Raw genomic sequence first — 26,303 nt, 5'->3', positions numbered from 1 at the left:
TCTCTCGTTTGTTCATTCTTTCACTCAGCTTATACAGGCCGCTCATATAAGCCAGGCACGGAGGATCCAGTGATGTCCCCTCCACTGTATGCAATTCCCAGATTCTTCAGAGCAGACATCGTATCATACATACACTCACAGTAGGGGTTTTCTACTAAGTGTGTGCTGAATGTATGCTGTTTCTTACATCCATGCCTGCAGTTTGTTCTACTCTTTCTTAGAATAATGTCTCTCTTCATTCCCAGCAATCCAAATTCCATTTAATTCTACACAAGGCTCAATTTCACTTTCTCTTTAAAATTATTTGATTATCTCTTTTTCTGTAACTTCCTCTCCCCTCCATCTAAATGCCCATACATATCATACACTCAGTCTAGCTTTAGATTACATTTTTTCTGATACTCTTCTACCCAGTGAAATTTAAGGTCCTTTTGTGTCTTCCGCTTTTTTCTCAACACTTAGTGTACTTAATGGTACTGGAAATATATGTAATTAATAAATAATTGCTGGTGTGAGAAGGAAAAAACAGCATATTACTTGGCAAGTCCATACATTATACATACAGGCATCTATTAGTCCTGAAACTTAATGACTAAAAAATATTTAATGTTTATATAAAATTTAAGAGATAGGGCTAAGTAATATTTACATTTTGCCTAGAATATAAAAGCCTTCAATGATTCATGCCACCTCTGAACATTACTCTGAATTCTATATTAGTATTTGAGATAGTAGTAATGGTTTGAAATCACAAATATCTCCTAAAAAGCTGTAAATGCTGTATAATTGATACTAACACTAACCTAACCTTTTGGGGCACTTACTATTTTATTGGTAGCCCATACAGAATGCCTTATGTGTGCTTTCTTGTTGAAGGATGTAGCCCCCTCACTGTACCTCTTTTGGTTGTAGGAGGGAGCATTTTGGAATTTTCCCCCAGTAGTCGTCATCAGGAACCAGTTTGTCATCCATCAAACGGTAAATGCAGTTTGTTTCTATTATGGCTGTTTCATACAGTTCATCTTCTTTTGGGTCTCCAGCAGCTTTGGGATAAGAATAGGAGAGTATCATGTTTTGTACTACAAAGTAGCTGGTTTAGAAGAACGAACTAGGGGAGAAGAAAGGAGATTCACATCTTGTCAATCTGTGAAATACAGTCAACTCTTACATTGGTAACTGGTTTGACCACCCAGGAGTTTCCAGAAGTCCTTGGCTGCATGAGTGTGTGTATTAATTCCTTCTTCAATGGTTTGGATGTAAGTAGCTCTACACCCAAGTTCCCTCTTTGTCTGAATTAAAGTTGCAAGTTCTGAGGCCTAAAAAAGAGAGAAACACAATTGAAGTAGAAAAGCCTATGGCTAGATGGAGTGGCACACGTTGAAATCAGAGGAGAAATGGGGTGTGTCTGGATGGAAGGAAAGCCTTGTGAGCGCAGGGGTGGTTGTTGGGTACTTCCAATACAGTCAGCAAACTGTGACTGAGGGACCAAGGGTATCAATTCTTTACAGCAATAGTTCTGTCTTCAATATTCAACAGGTCATGTGTGAAGCTTTTGAAAAATACCCATTCTTTGGGCTTCACCCTGTGAAATTCTCATTCAATAGATCTGTGACATAACTTGATAAGTGCCTGGGATAAAGGACTTTGAAGTGGAGCCAGTTCCTTTATTACACAGAAGAAAGAATGAACCCAGGACTTAGACCCTGAAGGTATAGGCCACAGTCCTTCTAAAACATCCCACTGGAGCATCTAATAAAAGCTTGTTTGAGAGACACTCAGGAAAAGAAGAAACACTACCTACCCCTCCTCACTTGAATGAAACATCTCAAAGCATTTCAGAAGCTTTGTAATGATCTGACCACCAGTGGAATATTCTATTGGTGTAGTAAGACGTTAATTAAAGGATGTGTATTTTTCAGATACCAACCTTGGCCTTTTCTATGACATTCGCGAACTCTCCTACCCACAGGAAGCAGTAATGGGGCGAGAGCAGAAGGAAGCAGTCCCCGCTGTTGAGCGACGAAGCTCGAGGTTCCACCAGCCTGGTCTGCACGTGTCTTCTTCCTGAACGCGAGGCAGGGAGTCACCGTTTTCTCAGATAGGAGAACCGGGACCGGACACAGCCACCTCTGAGGCATCCCGGCCACAGACTCTTTCCATTCTAAAGAAGAGCCCTGTCTGCTAATGTTAGTTCCTATGACCCAGGGTGGCCTGCAGGGGGATTTAAAACTGACAACCCGACAGCGTCATCTCTTACTTTCCTTCATCAATGCTTTCCTGAATGTCACCACACTTCTTAGGACCATTATTTGTCTTCTTACAGCACATGCGTGGATTAATTAAGGTCCCGTCTTTCAGGGAAACCAGCAAACATGTTCCTCTGTCCTCCTTCACTCTTCCCTAGTGCCCTTCTCTCCACCCAGCCCACCTCCTACACTTGACAGCTCTGCTGGCCATGTGGAGGGGAAGGCACGCCTTCACAGAGCATCTTCCTCCTTGGGAAGCTGCCCTGTAAACTGTGGGGTGAGTCAATGGGAATCAGTCAGAGGAAAGCTCTGCCTGCTGCTGCTTTCAACACCTCCTCCTAAATGACTTGTTGGTTTCGAGCTTTCCACAATTACACTGATAGTGTAGTCTCTGCATTAGACACGGGAATAGAGACTGGTTATTTCAGCTTGTCCCTGGTCTTTTAAATACACTAGGAAGGGCAGTGGTTATGCAGAAACACACAAGAAATCCTCAGAGAGCTAGAGGAGACTTCCTCCATCCTTCTCTTGATGGTTCATCTCCAGGGGTTGCCACGAGGAGGCAACTAAGTCTGCTCCTTGCCCGAGCTTCCCTGCTTGTCTCCCAGCCTCCCTTGCTATGGGTAGAAAGGAGATAAGAGTGCAATCGGGTCCGCTTCATTGGCGTCCACTCTCCCTTGATTCCTTCCCAGGAATGTGCCTTTCTCCCTCTGTCCTGTGTTGATTCTTGCTTAACTCAGTGAGGACTGAGTAGAGAGCAGAGAACCACTTTGATGACTCAGGGGGCCCTGGGAACTGCATGGCAGTGTGTGAAAAGGGGAAGCAGGAGCCAAAGCTGAGATTCTGGAATGGGACCGACCTGAGTTCAAACCCAGCTCTGCCACTTAACAGCTGCTGCCGTCCCAGGCACATTACTAATGCCCAAAGCCCCAATGGGCAGAATATTTCCTACCTCGTGGGATTTCGTGATGCTTAAGTGAGAGGAAGTAAGACAGTAGTTCTCCAAAAGTATTGCATCCCTTCCCCATAAGGCAATAAAGGGAGCAGTCAGACCCCTAATACAACCAGACAGAAGCCATGGGCCAGCGTGTGATTCCTCTATGCTCTTCTCAAATACCTTTGATCTGCAACAACATCAGCTTCTTGTAGGGCACCGCACTGTTGTTGGAATTCTGTTCTGTCAGGTTGACACTCCGCAGGCTCACGTTGCTGAAGTTTTCTTTACTGGCTAAACCCGCCAGAGTGACTTCTGAGAAGTTGGAGTTGGAGGACACTAGGCAGGTTGAATAAGGAAACACAACATGGGGTAAAGCAGGATATTCAGTTGAAATGACAACGTTTACAATCAGAAATGATTCACAGCTGACTCACTACGTTTGTCTTTTGAAGTTAAACCTGAGAAGGAAAACATACTCAAGTTTGATTAACTATGCAGTTCAATGCTTAGCCTCTGTATTAAGAATTAAACATAGTACCGAAAGTATAAACTGCTTATTGACAAGTGTCACACCTCATCGTGCAGAGGGACAAGAATAGAGTGACAATGTGGATCAGCTACTTTAGGAGAAAGCCAGGAGCTGAACTCGTCAGTTGTTGTTACACTGAAAGCTGCTATAGCTGCTAATGTTTAGATGTTGGAATGTGTACCCAAGGAAGACTACTAGACATCTCTCCCCTGAGTCTTTATATGTAGGAAAGTAGATACTCTGTAAGGGATAATTTCATTCTAATCTTTTTCTGGAGGTGAAGTGATCAGCTTGATACCTTGAATTTCTTCACTCTCAGACCTATGATTGTAACTACAAGATGCTGGGTTTTCAATATGGACCAACAAATTATCCCCCGAGGCCCTCAAAAGTGGAGGTAAAGAAAACGTCTATAAAATTTTAGGCCAATTTAAAGGCCAAGAAACCTTTATTTCTCCAACTCATTGTTTTAAAAAAAAAGCATATGCTGGAGAAAAATTTAGAAAGTTCACTGGGATTAGATTACAACACTACTTGACAACTCACATAGTGCAGTGATTTTGATTTCTTAGTAAACCAGTTATAACGATAAGATTCAACCACTTCATCTAAATACTATATTTCTAAGAAAAGCTTTAGGAAATAGGCTTACGAGTGCAATAGGAAAATAAAAATTATGGCAAGAATATTCAAAATATTAAGATTATGTATGCTCTTGCCTCCACCAAGAAAAGCACTGTTTCAGAGCTATGGAACCCCGCAATACAGGGTAGATGAGAGCAGATGGCTTAGCCTGAAGTGGGAGCAGAGAGCCTGGAGCCCATCTCCTCTCTGCACCCATGGCCCCATCCCGACTCCCCCACTCCACCCAACTCTCATCCCAACTCTGAGCAGTTTGAGGGTCCTATTAAGAATAGTTTGCACAGCACCGGTTTATGCACTAATTAATAAGATAAAAATCAAGGATTAGGAAAAGCAGTGATTTGGAACATATTTCCATAAGAGATCAAATGATTTCCTCTTGAATAAGAGTAAGTGGAAAACTATTGTGTTCGGGATCTACTGAGCTGAAAATGGGATGAATCACAAAACCCAGAAGCACCCTTCTCCTTCAGCCTCTTGGAAAAAAACTCAACAAAACAGGATAATTTGAATTAACCAACTAAACAGATGATCCACGATATAAGAATTTCTATGAAAAACTTTTAAATTCTAGGCAGGCGTGCATGTGTATAGGCAAAATTACTCATTTTTATTTAATGAGTGTTTTCTGAGCACTGTTATTGGCAGAAAAACAAGAAATGATTAAAATAACCCAACAGCACAGAAGCAGATAACGGATCCAAATACTCACTCTTTTCTACTTTCATCCGCTTTGACTCCATGAAGGCGACGTTTAATCTCTGCTCAGTGTACTCCTGAAGGAGGTCTTCCCTGGCTGCCAGCATTTTCAGGGGGTTTTTGGAAGCCTGCACCCGGCGCTTGGGCCTAACTGCACGCTTATGCTCAGCCACGGAAGACGTCAATCTGCAGAGCCAAGGAGAGCCACGGTCTCAGTCTGCAATACCAGCCACACCTGGTTTATTGGCAGTTCTCAGGCCTAGAGCAGTGGACTCCACAATTGTATTATACACCTTTCAATTCCCCTGCCACCGCCACTCTCCAGATGTGGAGTTGCAGAATGTTGGAGATGGAAGGGAGACACAAGCCCATGGAGTTCATGATCCCAGCCAATGTCGGGAGCCTCCCTCACTCGGGCCCCTGGTCTCTGCCTGCAGGGGCGCCAGGTCCTTCACGGGCAGCTCATCCACCTGCTGTGCAGCCCTGCAGGGCAGGGACTTCTTCCCTCTCCTTATCACACCCAGGCTTGCGTCCTAATTGTCTCGGTGGAATGACATCCCTGTCTACCATCGCTCCTCGGTTTATTCTCTTTGCTCCAGACTAAACTTTGTCTTCACCCAGTCCCCTTGCCACTTTCAGTCCCCTTGCCACTCCTCCATGACCAGCCTCCACTCAACCCACTGCCCCCCTCTGTAAAACGACCACTATTTTGAAGAGTATATTAAAATAGAAGAGGCCTGCAAAGCCACCACTGACCACCCCGCACTCTCACACTCTTTGGGACAAAGACTGGACTGGGGAGGTGAGTAGATCCAGTTACATGAACTCCTAACAGATTCCTACTCTCAACTTCCAACTACATGGGTCTCTGTGCCTGAAAGTCCTCTTTATGTACATTGTTGTGTGAGTGTGTGTAAACACACATACAAGCATACCTTGGAGATATTGTGGGTTTGGTTCCAGACCATCACAGTAAAGTGAATATCACAATGAAGCGAGTAACAAGACTTGGTTTCCCAGTGCATATAAAAGTTACATTTACACTATACTGTAGACTACTAAGTGTGCAACAGCATGATGTCTAAAATACTATGCCCATACCTTAACTTAAAAATACTTTATTGCTAAAATATGCTAACGACTCTCTGAGCCTTCAGCAAGTTGTGATCGTTTTGCAGGTGGAGGGTCTTGCTCAATGTTGATGGCTGTTGACCGATCAGGGTGGCGGTTGCTGAAGGCTGGGGTGGCTATGGCAATTTTTAAAAATAAGACACAAGTGAAGTTTGCAGCATCAATTGACATCCTTTCATGAAAGATTTCTCTGTAGCACGTAATGCTGTTTGGTAGCAGTTTAACCCCAGCAGAACTTCTTTCAAAATTGGAGTCAGTTCTCTCAAACCCTGCTGCTACTTTGTCAACTAGTTTATGTAATACTCTAAATCCTTTATTGTCATTTCAACAGTGTTCACAGCATCTTCACCAGGAGTGGATTACATCTCAAGAAGCCACTTTCTTTGCTCATTCGTAAGAAGCAACTCCTCACCCATTAACGTTTTATCACGAGGTTGCAGCAATTCAGTCACATCTTCAGGCTCCACGTCTAATTCTAGTTCTCTTGCTATTTCCACCACATCTGCAATTACTTCTTCCACTGAAGTCTTGACTCCTCCAACTCATCCTTGGGGGTTGGAATCAACTTCTTCCAAACTCCTCTTAATATTGATCTTTTGATCTCCTCCCCATCAGTCACGAATGTTCTTAATGGCATCTAAAATGGTGAATCTTTTCCAGAAGGCTGTCAATTTACTTGGCCCAGATCCATCAGAGGAATCACTGTGTACGGCAGCTATAGCCTTATGAAATGCATTTCTTAAATAATAAGATTGAGAGTCAAAATTAGTCCCTGATCCATGGGCTGCAGCATGGATGTTGTGCAAACAGGCATGAAAACAAGATTCATCTCTTGTACATCTCCATCAGAATTCTTGTGTAACCAGGTGCACTGTCAACGAGCAATAATATTTTGAAATGAATCTTCTTTTCTGAGCAGTAGGTCTCAACAGTAGGCTTAAAATATTCAGTAAACCATGCTGTAAACAGATGTGCTGTCATCCAGGCTTTGTCGTTCTATTTATAGAGCACAGTCAGAGTAGATTTAGCATAATTCTTAAGAGTCCCAGGATTTTCAGAATGGAAAATAAACACTGGCTTCAACTTAAAGTCACCGGCTGCATTAGTCCCTAAAAGAGAGTCAGCCTGTCCTTTGAAGCTTTGAAGCCAGGCAGTGACTTCTCTGCTCTAGCTATGAAAGTCCTAGATGGCATCTTCTTCCAATAGAAAGCTGTTCTGTCTACAGCGAAGCGCAGCCGCCCTCATCAATGATCTCAGCTGAATCTTCTGGATCACTGGCGGCAGCTTCTGCACCAGCACTTGCTGCTTTGCCTTGTATTTACGTTATGGACACAGCTTCTTTCCTTAAACCTCATGAACCAACATCCACTAGCTTCGGACTTTTCTTCTGCAGCTTCCTCACCTCTCAGCCTTCACAGAATTGAACAAAGCTAGGGCCTTGCTCTCTGTTAGGCTTTGCTTAAAGAAATGTTGTGGCTGGTTTGATCTTCTATTTAGACCACTAAAGCTTTCTCCATGCGTGCAATAAGGCTGTTTCACTATGTCATTCCTGTGTTCACTGGAGTAGCACTTCTACTTTCCTTCAAGAACTTTTCCTTTGCATTCACTGCTTGGCTCACTGTTTGGCACAAGAGGCCTCGCTTTAGCCCTGTCTCGGTTTTTGACACTCCTTCCTCACTAATCTTCATCATTTCTAGCTTTTGATTAAAAGTAAAAGACATGAGACTCTTCCTTTCACTTGATCACTTGCAGGGTTATTAATTGGCCCAATTTCAATATCGTTGTGTCTCAGGAAATAGGGTACCCAAGGAGAGAGATGGGGAACTGCCAATCGGTGAAGATTCAGAACATACACAACATTTATTGATTAAGTTCGCCATCTTATATGGGTAGGGTTTGTGGAGCCCCAAAACAATTACAATGGTAACATCAAAGATCACTGATCACAGGTTACCATAACAGATATAATGATAATGAAAATGTCTGAAAAATTACAAGAGTTAACAAAATGAGACAGAGAAAAAAGTGAGCACATGCTGTTAGAAAATGGAGCTGATAGACTTGCCTGACACGGGGCTGCCACAAACCTTCGATTCGTAAAGAAAACACAGTATTTGTAAAGCACCATAGAGTGAAGTGCAGTGAAATGAGGTATGCCTGTATACGTTTAAATGATCATATATAACAATGTAAATAATGACATTTGGGTGGGGAGAAGATTGAGAAACGGCTAACTAACCACGAATGCAAATACCCAAAATATTATTTTAAGGTGGGGAACAGCAAATGGTTCATATTTGTAAAACAGGAAATGAAAACATGAAAATTAAAACAATCTGAACAAAATGAAATATGCAGACTGTGTCAGGAGCAGCTTATGAAAGAATCTGTGATGACTAAACAGATTTCCGGGAGAGACTGTCCGCCTGATCATTTTGTAGGCAAGAAAAGATAAATGTGGAGGGTCGCTGCGGGGTTAGCCTGCCCAGCATTTACTAACCCCTGCTTCTGAGAATAGCATCTGGATTTTCCTTTGGGGGGACCACCATGCTCCACCCACACCATGGCTCTGAAGGGAACCCAGAGATCCTCCTGTGGCCAGTCAGCATCTTCTGTCCTCTTGGCCACAGTGATTGGACTCAAGCTAGAGCCAAGAACATCAAACCTGGAACTTCTGTGGAACTCCTGAGAGGAGAAGCTGCTTGTGCTGTGTTGGCTAAGCAAGTAGCCTGTAAATCCAGAGCTGGGGGTGGCCATCTCCCATCACATGGTTTCCTTGCCTAAGAGTGAAGCCAGCCCAAGGGAAACAGCCAAGACAGAGCCCACATTCTCATGAGCCTCCGAAACCTGAGTTCACAGCTGAACTCTTCAGTGAGGGAACCCCTAACTCCTTCCACCCCTTTTCTTTGCTAAGGCAGTTTGATTTGTTTTTTTTTTTCTCCTGGCACTTGCAACTGAAGGGATCGTAACACCATAGTAACTTTTCATAGGTGCTTCAGTCATGTTCCCATGTGAAGAAGGGCCCTTTGACATCACTGAGAAAACCCTCAGATCTATTGATTTAATACAATATTGCAAGCTAAGCAATATTCTTTAGTGATTTTCTAGTCAGTTGTACTGATTTGAGCCCATACCATGCAAACATTTTTCAAAGTTATAAAATTCGAAGTTACTTCGATATATCAAATGAAAGATAGGTACAGAAGTCTCTGCTAAGTGAAGAGAATCTAAAAAAAATTGCAAAACAACACGCAGGTTATGGGAAACATCCAGTGACACTAGTTTTGGGGACAGGACAAACGTCTGTGGTCCACGTGGTCTGTGTGAACGTGCATCGAGTCTGGAGCATGCATGCTTTATCTAACCCCCAGCACCACGCATGTGGCTCTAGAGTAATAACATAGCTGTAGTGGAGTTCTACTGCAGAAGGGGAGGACAGGGGGAGGAGATCCCTGTGAAAATACCGTGTGGAGGCAGGAAGAGGAAGCCATTCTCAGTGGAGGAAAGATGGAGACCAAAATAACTCACTTGGGTGCATAAGGATCGAAAATAACATCGAAGTCCTCATCCAGCTCCACAGGACTTCTTGGTGTATTACAGTCCACGCTGCGGTAAAACTTGGCAAAGGTTTCATCATCATCCAACTTCATCACCTCTTTTACAGATTTACCAGTCACAGTGAGTACTGTTTCCTGCATCCCACCAGCTATGAACAAACGAGCAAATAAACAACAGAAGAGTTTTATGAACACAATTACTCCAACTATGCCTCACAATATTTTTACACATTATTTTTCCCCCTAAGTTCCAGGAGTGGAGAAAGATGGTAGTGGAGTGCAGTGTCCCCTGGTTGCCTCCTTGGCCCTTACTTGACTTCTCACATAAGGATGTCCTCCCACCCGAACAAGCCTTGCACAGTAAAATGGCAGGAGAGAGGAGGCTGACCTTGCTACACACAGCCCATGAGGCATTTCTCAAGCTGTGCCTGCTTCTACTACAGGGAGAACTAGTCCCAGCCTCATTCTACATCAGGGGTCAGCAAACTTTTTCTGCTAAAGGCCGGGTAGTAAATATTTTAGGCTTTCCATGGGTGGGGGGCATATGGCAGTGCTGTGACTACTTGGTTCTGCTGTGGTGGTGCAAAAGTGACCACTGAGAAGATTCACAATAAGCATGACAGTGTCTCAATAAAACTTTATTTATAAAAACAGGTGGAGCACTGGCTTTGGCCATAGCCATCATTTGCTGACCCATGGGCTCAACCACTGTTATAAGTATGGAATAAACTTTTGATTGTTTACTTTCCTTGCCCACCCAGTTTAATTATCGTATTACACTTTTATATGTCTGGTTTATAGTGGTTGTACTATTTTCAACATTTTAAAGGTCACTGTCAATAAGAGAAACTCCCAGTGCCTAGTATTTTGTAAGTTTCAAGTACTGAACGTTTTTATCAAGAGATAAAAGGCTATTTCTGCATATTATTATTTTATTTTGCATACTTAATTGACTTTTGTATAGGAATATTTATTTCAACATTTGCTTACCAGAATTTTCTTTTAGAAATCACTTGTGGTTATAAGAAATAATATCAGCTTTTACCATTTTAGAAATTGACGCATACAATTTATAGTTCACAAGGCCCAAGATCATGTTGATTTTGCATACATATAATAATCTGCTTTCAGGGTTAAGAACAAAATCACTGAGTTTATAATTCTGATCGGATGACATTCCAAGGGTTTAGATTGAGGAACACAGTATTATTGGGAGTCTCCAATTTAGTACATTATCAAGTAAATCAGAGCTTCATAATCCAATCAGTCTTGATCAAAACTTCATTTTTTGAAAGATAACAACAGAGCTAATGCTTATAATATGAATTAGTAAAGCCATAATAGAAAGAAGACAATTTAGCTGAGGAGAAAAAGCAATCAGAACTGGAATTTAGAGATTCTGAGAGAGCAGCCGGATTTTTTAGGTTTTCTTAGCTACTCATTGAAAACACAAATCAGTGCACTCCAACAATGTAAACCAAAGCTTCTCTTCTGGTTTCTTGCATGTACCTTTGTTATTCAGCCTTCTGAGAAAGGTTTCCAGTCTGTCCAACTTCAGGTCCGATTCTAACTGCATATCTGGTCTGGCTTCAATATCTAAGCAAGTAGACACCATTGGTGAGAGAATGTCACTAAGGTCTCTTCTGACCAGAAGCTCATTGGTGTACTGAGTACCTTGGTGACTTACCTTCTTGGGGTTTGGAAACTGGTGTAGTGCCCCTTGTTTTACTGCAAATGGGGGATGCTGCCGGAGTTATGGCAGTGGGTGATGCCAAACCTGAGAATAAACAAAGGAGCTATTCAGCATCTCAGTATCACTTCTGGAAATTTCCAGGACTTTGATGGATCTCCATTAGTCCTAGTGTAGAATGTACAAGTTATGAGAATTTACACAGGTGCATGCATGTGCACATACACGTGCATTTGGCAGGCACCATGACTATGTGGGACAACTGAAAACGTAGATAGGATTTTGCTGTCTTTAAGGACTATAGTAGCTGACAAGCTGATATTCCAACATGAACAGTGAAGACATGGAAAACACATCTGTGACATGCAAACAGAATAAGGGGTTGGACATGCAATCAGAATATGCTTGAACGAATGGGCATGTGAGTTGTGAAGGCCCTTTGGGAGTGGTGGGGGCAGGTGAGGAGAAGGTCTATTTGTACCATCGCCCACAGAGGAAGTCGAGAAGAAAGCTAGCAAACAAGTGCCCCCAGCTCTTGAGTCTTCCTCCAGGCTGAGGCGAGGTGGGGACAATCTGGCTTTGGGAGCATTACACAGGCAATGACACAGGGAGTGCTAACCTTTCATTAGAAAGACACAGAAGAGTACATATTTAAACTGACTTGTGATTGGTAGAGGGTCATTTCTGTCTCAGATGTGGCTGGAAACTGGAGATAGGCTTTCTCAAAAATAAATATATCTACTGAAAAGCAGGGTAAAAAATCTTTAAAACGGCAAATAGTAAGGGACAGTGAAAGGGAAAGAAAGGAATTCCGGTATAGAGAAGGTATTTGGTTGGAACAAGAAAACTCAATGAAGAGGAAGATGAGATTTTTTCCTACCTAAGTGGAAGAGATTGGAAAGGCAACTAATTAGTGCAGTTACAAAGAACAAAATGAGATGTTAATGTTATTTGTATTCACTTGTAATAAGATGTGAAATCCTTAGCTGATATTGCAACTTTAAGCATCCCTCCAAGAACAACATCTGGAGAATATGTAAATCACTATCACTTACAAGGAAAAATAAAGGAATGAATTACTCTGCTCTTTCCTCCTGTGAGTTGGAAAGGTAAGAAATATAGCATAAAAAAGTTAAGGAAAAATACCAACAAGTGGTTTAAAACAAGTCATAGGTAATATTCTAGAAGTACTTCTCAACATGACATATATTTGTTTGATGATGTCAATAAAATTTTTAAAATGTTTCAGTTACCAGATATGCAATGGGTTTATATCAGTGAAAAAGTAAACTTTTTTGAAAGATAATAAAGATTTTAAATTTTGATATCACAGCATGTGGCAGTAAATGATTCTAAAAGGATGCTTAAGAGACCTCAGAAGACTTCATTAGCATAGAGTTTGTTTAACTCTGAAGCTAACAGACAGGACTGACTCAGAGGGCAGATTTCTACAGCAACCAGCAAAATCTGTCCCGTTATGCTCCGGGCCACCATGGCTCCCTGCGTTGTGCATTCAGGCTGTAGTACGCACAAGGGCTCCAAGGGGTAGGACATCTCTTTCCCAACTAATGATAAGGGCATTTACATAGTGGCACAGGGCATGTAGATTTCAATTACAAAATGTTAAAACAAAGCCCTCCCCTGTACCTCTTTTCAATGAATTCTAGATGCAATCATCAGTCACCTACTCTCTTTAGGAACACTTTCACATCTCTCTTATTCAAAGGCATACTTTGAGTACTTCTCTTTCTTTCTTTCTTTCTTTTTTATTTACTTTTCTCAAATTCAGCTTTTAATTAATTAATTTTTTATTGGAACACAGTTAATTGTACATATCTGTGGCGTACAACATTGAATATCAATACCTGTGTGCAATATGTGATGCTCAAATCAAGATAATTAGTATATTCTTCACTATACAATGTAATTGACTTTTGGGGCCCTTTACTCATACCTCTCTTTCCTCCCTCCCAAGGGAATCCTAGAATACCACAGAGACCTTGTGGCGTGCTGATTGTTACATAAAACTAGGAATATCAAAAGGGAAGATCGTCCTAAGGAAGTTAAGGGAGAATAGAGCCTTCTGGAGTGAGAGAATGTAAATCAGCTCCAGCGGGCCTCCTGGCAACTTGCTGATAGGTGGTCACTAACTCCTGGCTGCCCAGTGGTGCCATCACAACCCACCAGATAGGAAGACTCTGTGGCTGTTGTGGAGGGAATATCGTATTCTGCAGTGAATGTAGATTGGATGCCATATCACTGTGAATCAAAAAGAACTGACGACTCAAGTGAAACGTATAATACAGTAGGTGGTAACAATATTAGAAAAAAAGAATATAGTTTTTTCGTTAGATTAAAAATACAAGAAAATTCTTTCCTGAACATGCCATACAGCACCTGTTAAAGAAAGATCTCCAATGTATTTAGAAAAATGTGAAAGCAAACTGATCCACTGAGGAATAGGAGTTATTTGTTCTCCAAACCTGCATAAGAGCAAATCTACTACCTCTGATATCAATGTGGACGAGGGCACTGGTATTTGGTAGTAAGGATCCACTTACAAATAAATTATGAATTTTAAGATGGGAGAGGGAAAAAGAAACCAAAGCGAAAAGTCATCAGGATAAAAGTCTGGGCTGGAAGTTGGAAGACATGAGCTGTGGTTCAAGTTCTCGGCTCCAGTTCTACTTAGCACATCTGTGCCCAAGGGTCTGCTTTTGTTAACACAGGGAGGTGGCACTTGTTAAAGTAACTTAAACATGATTACACAGGTGTGTGATTTGATGAAGAAAATTGTCAAATGCTACCTCACCCTGTGAGAGTAAATTACCTTCTGTTATTCTTTGACAATTCCAAGATTAGGTAAGAATCGATTTGTTGGAAAAGATTCTTCCGCTAAGATTTGCTCTTCATCACAGTTCAGGGTTTCCCTCTCTTCTTCCCTTTTGCAAACATTAATTACGTGCTACAGTGACTTAGGTATTACTCATAAGAGTGAGGACACCTAAAGGTTTTGAGAAAAAGGAAAGCTAAACCTATAAAGTTGATGGCAATATGTCAGGACTAAGTGAATGTGAAAACTTTTACTGCTAAGTTAGGAAATTTGCTTTTAAACAACAGCTTAGAAAATAAATGAAGGCATGTACATGTAGGTGACAAAGGGATCCCAAATTTTAAGCATTTCCTACAGACATAAAACAGAGCTCTCAAACACCCCCATGGAGGCTCAAAGCTCTGTAGTTACTTTACCAACCAGGTGGTATGTCAGTCAATTCCAGAAATCTTTGGATACAGGCTTCAAATCAGTTCTAAGAGCTCAGCTGCAGAGAAATGACCTTCTGCAGGGGAATCTAACTTCCTTGGAACTGGACACATATGTAGATGTCTATTATATCTGGAAACTGGTTTTTATAAGCCAGAGAAATCTGGTTTGATGGAAAGAGACCTAAGAACTTAAAGGGAGAGGAGATAAACTTCTTCATTGCAAAAGGCTTATTTGGGGTAACTGGTTGCCTGGTCACAGGAAAACAGAAACAGTTTAAAAGTAACTATGCCAGTACCATGCTGTTTTTGCTACTATATATTTGTAATATAGTTTGAAGTCAGGAAGTGTAATGCCTTCGGCTTTACTTTTTTTTTGCTCAGGATTGCTTTGGCTATTTGGGGTCTTTTGTTGTTCCATATGAATGTTTAGGAAGTTGTGGTATATATAAACAATGGAGTACTACTCAGCCATAAAAAGGAATGAAATTCTATCATTTTCAGCAACATGGATAAGCCTGAAGAAAATAATTCTAAGTGAAACAACCCAGGTACAGAAAGAGAAATACTGCATGTTCTACTCATAACTGGAATCTGAATCCATAAATAAACAAATGAACAATAAAGAGAGACAGAAAGAAAGAAAGAAACAACAATCACAGAAATACATTGAACTTTTAGCAAACTAGAGGTGGAAAAGGGGAGGGGAGAGGGAGAGGGGCTAATGAGGAATTGGTCAACAGACACAAAGAATGATTGTGTATTGTAATTATGAGTAAACTAATTATATTGATCTAACCACCACATATTGAACACAATTATTGCAAATCAACATTGCACCCCACATGTATGTATAATAAAATAAATAAATTTTATAAATAAATAAGTACTTAAAAAAAACTATGGGAAAAGACCAAGATTTGTTACCAGATTTTCAATTGCTTTTGAAACATACAACTGCACTCAGTTTCCAAATGGGTAAGTTTTGAAGCTGTGACAACCTGAATTATGCTTGTTACACTGAAGATGACACTAACTATTTATGAAGACAAAGTATTCAGCAGGAATATCTCACAAAACCTACCCCCAAACCATTTATACAACATCAGTACATGTAAAAATTTTAAAAAGACCGTGGCTTATCTTTTTTAAACTGAGCTGTCACATACCTCATTACTTCCATGGGTGAGCGTGCTTATGTGGACGTGCACACGCACACACACACACATGCACACACACACACATGCGCACACACACGCACTCTCTCTGACCTTTTTTCACCATCCTGCCAGCCACAGTAAACTGGGTGGAGTCATTGGCTGCTCCTCTGCCTTTGGTCTTCCAGGCGTCTTCTCTCACAGTAATGAGCTGTTTCCTCTCCTCAATGGTCATTTGGCTCTCTCGACTTTCTGTGACCCGCTGTTTACAAAATGTACAAAAGAAAAAACAGGAGTGAGAAATAATAGAGGTACAAATTTTAGCTTGTGAGAGTAGTAATACATTGTGCGAAGATTCTCAACAATATTCTGTCTGAAATGGGTTTGGCTTCCTGTGTCCAGGTTGAGTTACAGATCTCCACAGACAACACTACAACTTGAGGTTAAAACTTTGGTTCATTCACTTGTTCACGTGGAATACTAGCATACCAAAGTGATCCTTTGTAAAAATAAGCAAATTAAAATAGAGATTGTCTTCATGAAGTGGACTTTACAGGGTTTTAAAGTTGCTCAGTTTTACCCATCTAGGTAACTCAGTTAATTGGGAGTTTTATCTATCTATGCCCACAAAGAACACGATCAATCTAGAAAACTTCATCCATGTAAGCTCATGAGGAACACAGTCAATTACAAATTAGGGAAAGCTGATGAGGAATGAGATCTACTATGAAGGTTTTAGAACGCGGCATGCTTTTTTCCTACAGCAATGATGTTATATGGGCATTTAGGCAACCAGGCCAACCCCTGGAAGTGACTTTAAGCCATAATATATCTGACATTGAGGATGAATTGTACTATAGACGTAACCTATATATAATGACATTTCTACTTGGTACTTTGAAAAGTTTCTAATTGGGGTTCTGTAGATACCTGCCTTTTCAATTTCTAAGCTACTGGTGACATTCCTTTGGCCTGTGGTTGGGGATGGAGTAGATAGTTAAGGGAAGAAGCTAGAGGGGACAAGAGGGGACCAGGAAAGGAAGAGGAGCTCAGGACGGGACTGGACAGGGTGAGGGGGCTGAGGTGGGAGGAAGAGGGGCAGGAACAGAGGCAGAGGACAGGGCTCAAGGCCGTCAGGGCGAGCCTAGAGGAACAGCAGACGGCAGTCGCGAGGCCATACCAGGTGGGGTCCTCAGATGTCGGCAGGGTGGAGTGGGCTTTCCTCCTCCTTCATGCATCACTCCTTGTGCTACAAAACCCCTCTCTATGGCAGGGTGAGAAGCAGGGTCAGAGGACCAGGTGCTGTGGAGCTAATGCTGAGGAAGGAAGGCAGAAAAGCATCCCCTGCAGAGCAGAAGGAACTTCCCCCGGCTGTCCTCCTGGAGGTCTTTCCCATGAAAGGGGCTCTGGACACCAACTGGCGACGCCTCCAGCATCTGTCTTTGGCTTTTGCCTGAGCATCTTCTTAGATCTGAGGAGGGCTGGCCGGTTAGCACAGTTGGTGAGAGCACAGCCTTTTAACACCAAGGTCACAGGTTCAGGTCCCTGTACTGGTCAGCCACCAAAAAAACCAAAGACCTGAGGAATGCCATTTCTGCTAGGGCATTTGCTTTCAAACTACAAATGACACTCCCTAACTGCTTCTGGTCATTTCCCCAGCATCTCTTCCTTCGTAAGGTGTTTCCCTTGGACAAGCAGTCAAGCTAGATCAAAGTGACCACGAGGCCTTCCAGGGACACAATGGGAGGACTAGTTGAGCCCTGAGGGGAGGTACATCCTAGGGGCTCAGGGATTTTCTTCCTCAACTTTCCATCCCACTATGGCAAATTAGCTTCCCTCACTGACCCACAGGAAATAACTTCCAGATTCATGAAGGGCAGGGAGAGAGCAGAGATTAGCACGGTTCATTTTCTTAATGCCCTGAAATGATGGAGGGTAACCAAGGAAAGGGGACTTCCTCCCTTCCAGCAGCATAAAACCGGGTTTGCATTGGTAAAATTTGGTTTAAGCCATGACCATGGGCTTCTCTGTCATCTAATTTATGAATCTTTCTTTTACAGCATTCATTCCCTTTACAGAGCCATCATAGCCAGAAGTAATTTTGAGACCCTTGAGAAGTTAAATTAGTTAAACACCTTTCCCTAAAGAAATATGACGACTAAGTGCAATGCGTGATCCTGGCTTGGATCCCAGATGGGGTGGGGACCAAAAAAGGACATTACTGGGGAAAACCGACATAATCTGAATAAGGATGTAAATTAGATAAACATTGTATCAATGCTAGATTCCTCTTCCTGATCACTGTACTGTGGTTATGGAAGAAAATATCTTTGACTTAGGAGCATGATGTCTCCAAACTATTTATACATGGTTGGGGAAGGTAAAATATGTATGTGTGTGTTTATATATATGAGACGGGGGAGAGAAATCAGGTCAGGGTGGAAGAAAGAAGTGGGGGAGGGATGGGGGAAAGGAGCAAATGTCAGCAGTTGGTGGATCTGATAAAGGGTATACGAGAGTGCCCGTCTATTACGGAAACTTTTCTCTTAAGTTTTAAATTTTTTCAAAATAAAAAGTTGCCAAAAGTTTTTTAAAAAACCTTTTCCTTAACTTCCCCCCTTATGATTGGTAAGATAACTCTCTAAATCACATAGTCTATTAAACAAACTATGAGGTTGACTTGCCAGGGAGACCTCATCCAAATTCAAGAATCAGAGTAAGTTTTCTTTGAAAATGAAGTTTCAGGAGTGAACTCTAATCAAAGCAATATGGCACTTGGCATAAAATATTTCCAAAGAACATATAAAGTGCCAAGAAAGTTGGCTTCTCCAAAGGTCCAGACATCAAGAGTTGTGTGTGAACTCACTAACCCATCTCCAAAGTCCAGGGTGGGGTAGTGTGTGTGGTTAATGACTCAGAAAAGTGGTATCTATGAATCAACAATTTCATTTCCCAAAGCACTCGGATTCCCCTAGAGCTCCTTTGTGAACACGATGGATATGATGAGTCTGGGGATGATACAACCGTTTTAGAATTTAAAGCTTCCATTCCTTTGCCAGATCTAGGTCAAGAAGGAATATTTTTTTACTCCACCTTAAATGATAATATTCAGCATAAAAGTTTTGTTTCCCTAGAAATTTCTACTTAACTTTGCTACATAGTGGGGTTGGTTTAGGGCCCCCTAATTCCTGCTATCTGACCTTATATGGCTGTATAAGGGTGTAAGGAATATACAATTTGTTCACTGAAGAATCTAACAAAGTTTACCACAAGTTATTATATTTTAGAACTCAAAGTATGAAAATAAATTAAGTGGATTTCTTTGTCTGTTTGCTTCTTTACAGCTTAAAACTTCATTGTTGTCTTGTTATCTATCCCCTTCTAAGTTTTTCTTTCCCCATTTAGAGAAGAACATAATATGTATCATAATAAGATTGTGTCATTTTCCAGGTTTAGCTGATAGATGTTTAGGACCGACTGGCATAGTAAGAGAGAGCTGGGGCAGAATAGATCGGAAGCCCTACCTTGACTATCCTCTCCCTTCTTTCACATATTGATCCCATGAATGTGGTAGGGAGAGGTGGAGGGAGAGGGTGGGAAAGGGAACGGAGTGTGTGAGAGTGTGTGCGTGTGTTGTGTGTGTGTGTAGAAGGTGGAAAAATAAGTGGGAGGAAAGGATGGTCTTTTCTTAGGGATGGACAGAGACTTTGCAGGATACAGCTTGAACCTACGGAAAGGATCAGTGAACAAGAATGTTTTCAGGTTACATATTGTGGTTAATGGGTTTGCCTCTCTCTATACACCACTGAGAAATCACTGCAAATCTCACTGAATATACAACAAGAGAGCAGAACTACCCTGTACTATTAGGATTAGGGAAGATTTAAGGGTAGAAATTCTCCCAAAACTGAAAAGCTTCACGGAAAGAAACTATTGTGAACTGACGTTTAAATGTTTATCTCCTCCACATTTAGTTAAGCTAAACCATAGGAAGAAATTATAACAGCACGTGGTAAGTAACAGAAATAAGGTTGTGACAAAATGGTACTTCTCAGTTTTCAAAAATGCAAGCATCATTTAGAATTCTGTTCACTGTTAAGGAAATTTAAGGAGTGCCCTTCCTTAAGAGAGATTTCAGCCCATCATCGCTGCATGCAGCCTCAAGTGGCCTGAAAAAAAAAATGGAAAAAAGATCACAGGTCTAGGCTTAGACCTCAAAGTAACTATAATCCAGCCTTGTCACCATCTACCAACTCCTGAGATAAAAGGAAGGGAATAAAGCAAAATTTCATTCTGGTACAGCCCAGAGGCAGATGAGGAAGAAATGACTGTGTGTTGAAACCTGATGCAGAGACAAACAGTCCATTTAGACAAAGCTTGCATACTGTTTAAGTGCTCTATTTTCTTCTCTGAACCTTTGTGTTATTGAATATTAAGACACCAGCACTGCTGAAGGGAGAAAAAGGAACGACCTTGACCTCTGAGAACACTGATGAGCTAGTGCTCCATAACCAGTATATAAAATATTTATGTTTATCTGGGAAAATCGTGAAGAAGCAAAAATGTAGAATTTTTTGAAATTTTAATTTTGAAGTTATAAAACATAAATTGCCTTTGGTAACTGTTATTTTTCTTTGAATTTAAAAACATGTAGAGAGGTAGTCCATGTTCATAGATAGGAAGATTTGATATTGCCAAGATGTCAGTTCTTCCCAACTTGGTCTATAAATTCAATGCAATCCCAATCAGAATCCCAGCAGATATTTTGTGAATATTGACAAACTGATCCTAATGTTTATATGGAGAAGCAAAAGACCCAGAATAGCCAGCACAGTATTGAAGGAGGACAAAGTTGGAAGACTTACACTACCCAACTTCAAGATTTTCTATAAAGCTACAGTAATCCAAATGGTGTGGTATTGGCAAAAGAATAGACAAATAGATCAGAGAAATAAAACAGCGAGCCCAGGAACAGACCCCCATAACTATGACCACCTGATCTCTGATGAAGAAGCAAAGGCAATACAGTGGGGAACAGATAGTCTTTTCAACAAATAGTGCTGGGATAACTGGACACCCACATGCTAAAAACAAAAGAACGTAGACACAGACCTCATACCATTCACAAAAATTAATTCTAAATGGATCACACAGACCTAAATGTAAAAAGCAATACTATAAAACTCCTGGAAGATAACATGAGAAAATCTAGATAACCTTGGGTTTGGTGGTTACTTTTTAGGTATGACACCAAAGACACAATTCATGAAAGAAATAATTGATAAGCTGAACTTCACTGAAATTAAAAACTTCTGTTCTGTGAAAGACAATATAAAAAGAACAAGAAGACAAACCACAGAATGGGAGAAAATATTTAGAAAAGACATATCTGATAAAGGACCGCTATCCAAAATATACAATGAACTCTGAAAACTCAAAAATAAGAAAAAACTCCCACCAGATTAACAAATGGGCAAAACATCTAAACAGATACGTCATCAAAGAAGATGAAATAAGCACATGAAAATATACTCAACCTTATTATATGTCATTAGGAATTTGCAAATTAAGTATCTATCAGTATGGTGAAAATCCAAAACACTGATAACACCAAATGCTGACAAAGATATGGAGCGACAGAAACGCTCCTTCATTGCTGCTGGGAATGCAAAATGGTTTGGCTACTTTGAAAGACAGATTGGAGGTTTCTCACAAAACTAAAAATACTCTTACCATATGATCCAGCAATTGTGCTCCTTGACTCCCAAATGAGTTGAAAACTTAGGTCCAAACAAAAACCTGCACAAGGATGCTTATAGCAGCTTTATTCATAATTGCCCAAACTTGCAAGCAACTAAGATGTCCTTTGCTAGGTAAATGGATACGCTAACTGTGGTATATGCAGATAATGGAATATTATTCAGCACTAAAAAGAAATAAGCTACTGAGCCACAAAAAGACTAAGAGGAACCTTAAATGCATGTTAGTAAGTGAAAGAAACCAATCTGAAAAGGCTACATACTGTATGATTAGAATTCTATGACATTCTGGAAAAGGCAAAGTTATGGAGACAGTAAAAAGATCAGTGGTTGCCAGAGGTTAAGGGGTGAGAATGACGAACAGGGGGGACACAGAGGATTTCTACGGCAGTAAAACTATTCTGTCTGATACTATAATAGTGGATACATATTGTACATTTGTCAAAACCAAGAGACTGTATACCACCAAGAACCTTAATGTTAACTACGGACTTTGGTGATAATGACGTGTCAATGTAGGTTCATTGACTGTAACAAATGTACCACTCCAGTGGGGATGTTGATAGTGGGGGAGGCTGCGAGGGGCATGGGGTATACAGGAACTCATTACACTTTCTGCTCAATTTATTTGTGAACCTAAAAGTGCTCTAAAAAATAAATTCTACTAAAAATATATATATACTTAAAGGCTTCAATAACATATCTTTTCCTTTAAAGCTTAATTTGACTTTTTTAAAGGAAACAACTCATTTCCCCCTTTAGTGACGGAGGAGCAAGTTTGCTCCAGATTTCAGCCTCTTTCTGGGAGGGGAGGGACTACTGGCCAGACACATGAGCCCAGGCTCTCAGGCCCAGCCTCTCTAACTTCAGAGGAAAGGAAGCAAGGAGAGGGCGAGAAAAGCCACTTCAGGGAGGAAAGTGGCATGTTTCCATTTGTGAAGAGGCAAGATGAAGACAGGAGCACCCGCCAGACACCTCTGCCAACTTCACAGCTGAAATCTGAGCCTCCTGTTCTACAACTGCTGGTCCTAAAGGAGTGGTACAATTATGACATCGTCAGTCAGAGAGAACCTTAGAGGTAATGAAGTCCCAGTTCTGATGAGGAGACAGAGGCCCTAGGAGGTAGGTGACTGGACAAGGTCCCACAGATGGGAACCAGGGCATGGATGGGAACCAGGGACTCACAGGAAAGGGGATGCTGTCAATTATCAGAGCTATTTGGACACCAGGGACGTTCCCAGAAGAAAAAACAAGCACTGACAATTGTAGCTTTAAAAATGGTCATGCATTACTCACCCACAAAGTCACTCTGCCCAGGCCAGGTCTCCCCTTGGGTGGGGTTCAGATGGGGTACAGCAAGGATGGAGGGAAAGGGGCAGGGGTCTGTGTTTCTCATTTTAATAGGGCCACTGTGACCAGCTCATGTCAAAGGGCCCCTTCCTTGCTGTGTCTTCCTCCCTGTCCCTTCCACATCCTAAGCTGTCTCAACCATATCCTCCTATTCTATTAAGCCAAGCAAGATAACATTGTCACTGAGCTGGAAACAATCTGCTGCATTTCTTGGGCTCCTGACTTCACTTAGGATTTAAGGCTTGCAGACTGAAAGGGGAAAGTTTCCTCTTACCTTTCCAGTTTTATGACTATGAGGTGAATTAATACCATCAGGCCTACCTAAAAGTCTGAGCCAAGGATGCAGTGGGTGTGACTGACCTTAAATACACGAAGAACTGATTAAACACACACACACACACACACACACACACACACACACACACACACACACACACACACACACACACTCCTCTCTCTCTCTCTCTCTCTCTCATAGACAGACAGACACACACACAGATTCTTTCTCAGTGAAATGCAGCAAAGGATTTACTTCCCCAAATGAAACCAAAGTTCTTCCCTTCTGCTCAGAAATTGCAATGAGATTTAATATGCGTAGGCTTTTCCTCACCTGATTAATAGATACAAAAGACAGGTATTTATGGGCAGCAGGTATAGCAGGAGAATAAGTAGAAGCGTATACAGGTTCCTATAGAGCAAAGCAAGAGGATTAGAGGTAAAAAGAGAAGATTTATCAGAGCATGGCAGGTAGGGGTTGGGGGTGGGGGGGGAGATGAAAACAATGATTTTTCTAACAGAATGTTAATTTACTCATTGCAATTTCAGTTCTCTTTTCAGGAGAGTCCTTCCTGAAATGCTAACCCTAAAATAGATCCAAATGAGCACAGCAAATACACCTGAGTCAGTTTTGTGCAGTAATTAAATGAGTTAATGGGAAGATTTCTGCAATTTATACATGATATTCTGTTACAGAGAGGGGAACCATGACATTCATTGACAGTTATAACATTTAACATAAAATATCTTCTTTACTTTCGATACGTGATTAAAAAAATAATTTAAGGAAACAGGATAAGCTCTCCACTCTGGATAAAGGCTGCATCTTGCTTAGGGATAGGAAAACCAAACAAGGGAGGGCACGAAAGGGAGCCGTCAATGATCAGAATGACACATGGCGAGGTGGCACTCTGGGGACACCTATGTTAGAGTCAGGCTTACCCAAAGCAGATTAGACATGGCATTACCATCTGTAAATCCTCCTTCTTCCTACAGGTTAAAACAAATAGGAAACATTGCAGAGTATTGGAATAGAAGAGTCTAGTTAGGGCATCACAGTCATTTTCACGTATTTTGTACCTGGATTCAATTAGAGACATGCACGTGCTCACACAGCTGGGTAGCAGATATGTCAAGTAAACTCATCCCTCATCACCTGATAGCCGGATGATCATCTTTAATTTCAAGGTCATACCATTAGCCTTTCTCTCCCTTCCAGCCTCATTCTTTAAATTGACTTCATTCTCCGGAATTGTGATTTGGAATTTCAAAGCAGGTAATTAGAATATGAATGTGGCAGATTTACCTTCTTTAAATTTTCAGGGATTTGTTCTGGAGATATCATAGATCTTGGCTTGATTCACTGACCCCATAACTACTGAAGCACAGTAGGATACCAAATCCTCATCTGGGATTTGAAATAGACAGAGGGTTTTAATGGCCAACTCTATAAAGGTTTTTATTTCCTGGAAACAGTCTGATACACTGGATAATTATCTTAACAAATGCACATGGGAGTCACTGTCTATGCATTAATGTTGAACAGGCTGAAATGGGGCTGGAATCTAAAGTAATTATTTGGTGAAAACAAATAACTGCAGTTTGGTTGTAACAGAGACTCCAGCCAAATTACTTCTTTAAGACTTTGCTTCATTTCATTTCTCTCTCTGATGGATGAGTTACTCCGGAGGAGACTGTACACAAATCATGCTCACGTGCACACATTCCACGCAGTGTGGCCAAAGCCAAATCTACAAACCAAATGGCTTTACCATCTTTAGAATCAAGTATATATATGCTACAGGAAGCAAAAATGTTTAAGTCAGGTTAGCACTGACGTAGACTAATCCAAGGATGGGAGAAAGTTAAGAAGGGAAGCAAGGAGGGGTGAGGGTGGAGGGAGGCCGAAAGAGAAAGAGAGAGAGAACCTAAATGATTTTTCATAAGAAATGACAGAGGCAGCTAAGGAAATGATTAGTGCTTAAGCTCCAAATCACTGATCCTGATTTTTGGGGGGTAAAATTGGGAAGCATGGAACTAGTGCTAAGTTTCACATTCTCTAAGACAAGACTGATCTTTTAGTATATAAAGGAAAACTCTAACTTAGTTTCCCAAAATCTATTAGGCCAAAAGAATACCTTCTTATCACATGGAATTTAAAGTGAAATACTGTTGAGAGCGCCTTAAACCCTTTGTCAGAAACAAAGCAGTTATCGATTTTCAAGGCATCCTTTCACATTTTTTTAATGTGGCTACTAGAAAATTTGAAAGATACTTAGTGGTTCACATTATATTTTTAGTGGCCAGCGCTCACTTCCATGCTGCATGGGTTTTCGTGGGAGTGATGGAGGGGACTCACTGGGTCCCCTCTCTATGTCCTGCCTCTTCTATACCCCACAAAAGCTTGAGGAGAACAATCTGTAAAATGGCTGGTAATCACGAATATGTGCTGTTAGATAAATTCAGAAATTGTGGTCAGTGATGACCTGAGCATAAAACCAGATCCTTTCCACCCTTGGTGGTAAAGATGGAAGGTTCCAGCACCTGCTGTCCCAAGCACTCTCCCCATCAGCCCGTCTAAGTGTACCCCATGCAACATCCCCTATCTGCACGCATCATGCAGCATGAATGTCTGGCCCTCTTCACGGCAATGTTCAGACACCCAGCACACAGTGGGCATCTGTCACACACTCCTCGGCTGTCAGGGGACTGCCTTATGACAGACCAGGTTTCAGGCACCTCACCTACCACATTTGAGCACTGACATGCACTGCCAGCCCTTGGGAAGGACTAAAGCAGGGGGTTGTCAGAGGCCATCTGAAAACCACTTGACCTCAAGAGAACTTGAGATATCCCAATGTCAGCTACAAAGGCCTAAAATAGATCAGCTTATTTTAACTTCAAAGAGCTTATTGTCTCAGGCCAAAAGGAACCAGGCCACGCAGGAGGAGCAGAAATAGTGAGTTCACTCTTGCTGCAGAATCTGCAGCTTCCATGAGCCCAGAGACAGCATTTCATTCAACCTTGAACAGTGATGAGCCCCAGTGCTTTAGGTCACTGCGTGTTCTG

The 26,303-nt window shown here is 41.4% G+C and overlaps 1 protein-coding gene across 11 annotated transcripts in view; it reads right to left on the bottom strand.

Annotated features, from left to right (window-relative positions):
* Window positions 1-26,303, bottom strand: part of SVIL (supervillin) — a 146,499-nt gene that overhangs the window by 23,031 nt on the left and 97,165 nt on the right. For 9 of the 11 annotated variants that reach the window (XM_063099650.1, XM_063099646.1, XM_063099645.1 and 6 more), the window contains 10 exons: window positions 24,177-24,224; window positions 15,964-16,111; window positions 11,429-11,518; window positions 11,251-11,337; window positions 9,713-9,890; window positions 5,067-5,239; window positions 3,364-3,519; window positions 1,928-2,064; window positions 1,169-1,316; window positions 898-1,043 (listed from right to left, as the gene is read on the bottom strand). In XM_063099650.1, coding sequence (XP_062955720.1) covers window positions 898-1,043; window positions 1,169-1,316; window positions 1,928-2,064; window positions 3,364-3,519; window positions 5,067-5,239; window positions 9,713-9,890; window positions 11,251-11,337; window positions 11,429-11,518; window positions 15,964-16,111; window positions 24,177-24,224 — 1,311 coding nt within the window. The remainder of the gene's footprint in view (window positions 1-897; window positions 1,044-1,168; window positions 1,317-1,927; window positions 2,065-3,363; window positions 3,520-5,066; window positions 5,240-9,712; window positions 9,891-11,250; window positions 11,338-11,428; window positions 11,519-15,963; window positions 16,112-24,176; window positions 24,225-26,303) is intronic. The other 2 variants (XM_063099652.1, XM_063099651.1) reach the window with 1 other exon arrangement.

The sequence above is a fragment of the Cynocephalus volans genome, chromosome 6 (assembly GCF_027409185.1).
Source record: "Cynocephalus volans isolate mCynVol1 chromosome 6, mCynVol1.pri, whole genome shotgun sequence".
Classification (NCBI taxonomy): domain Eukaryota; kingdom Metazoa; phylum Chordata; class Mammalia; order Dermoptera; family Cynocephalidae; genus Cynocephalus; species Cynocephalus volans.
The sequence above is the reverse complement of the archived record's forward strand: the minus strand, read 5'-3'. Positions and strand labels throughout refer to the sequence as shown.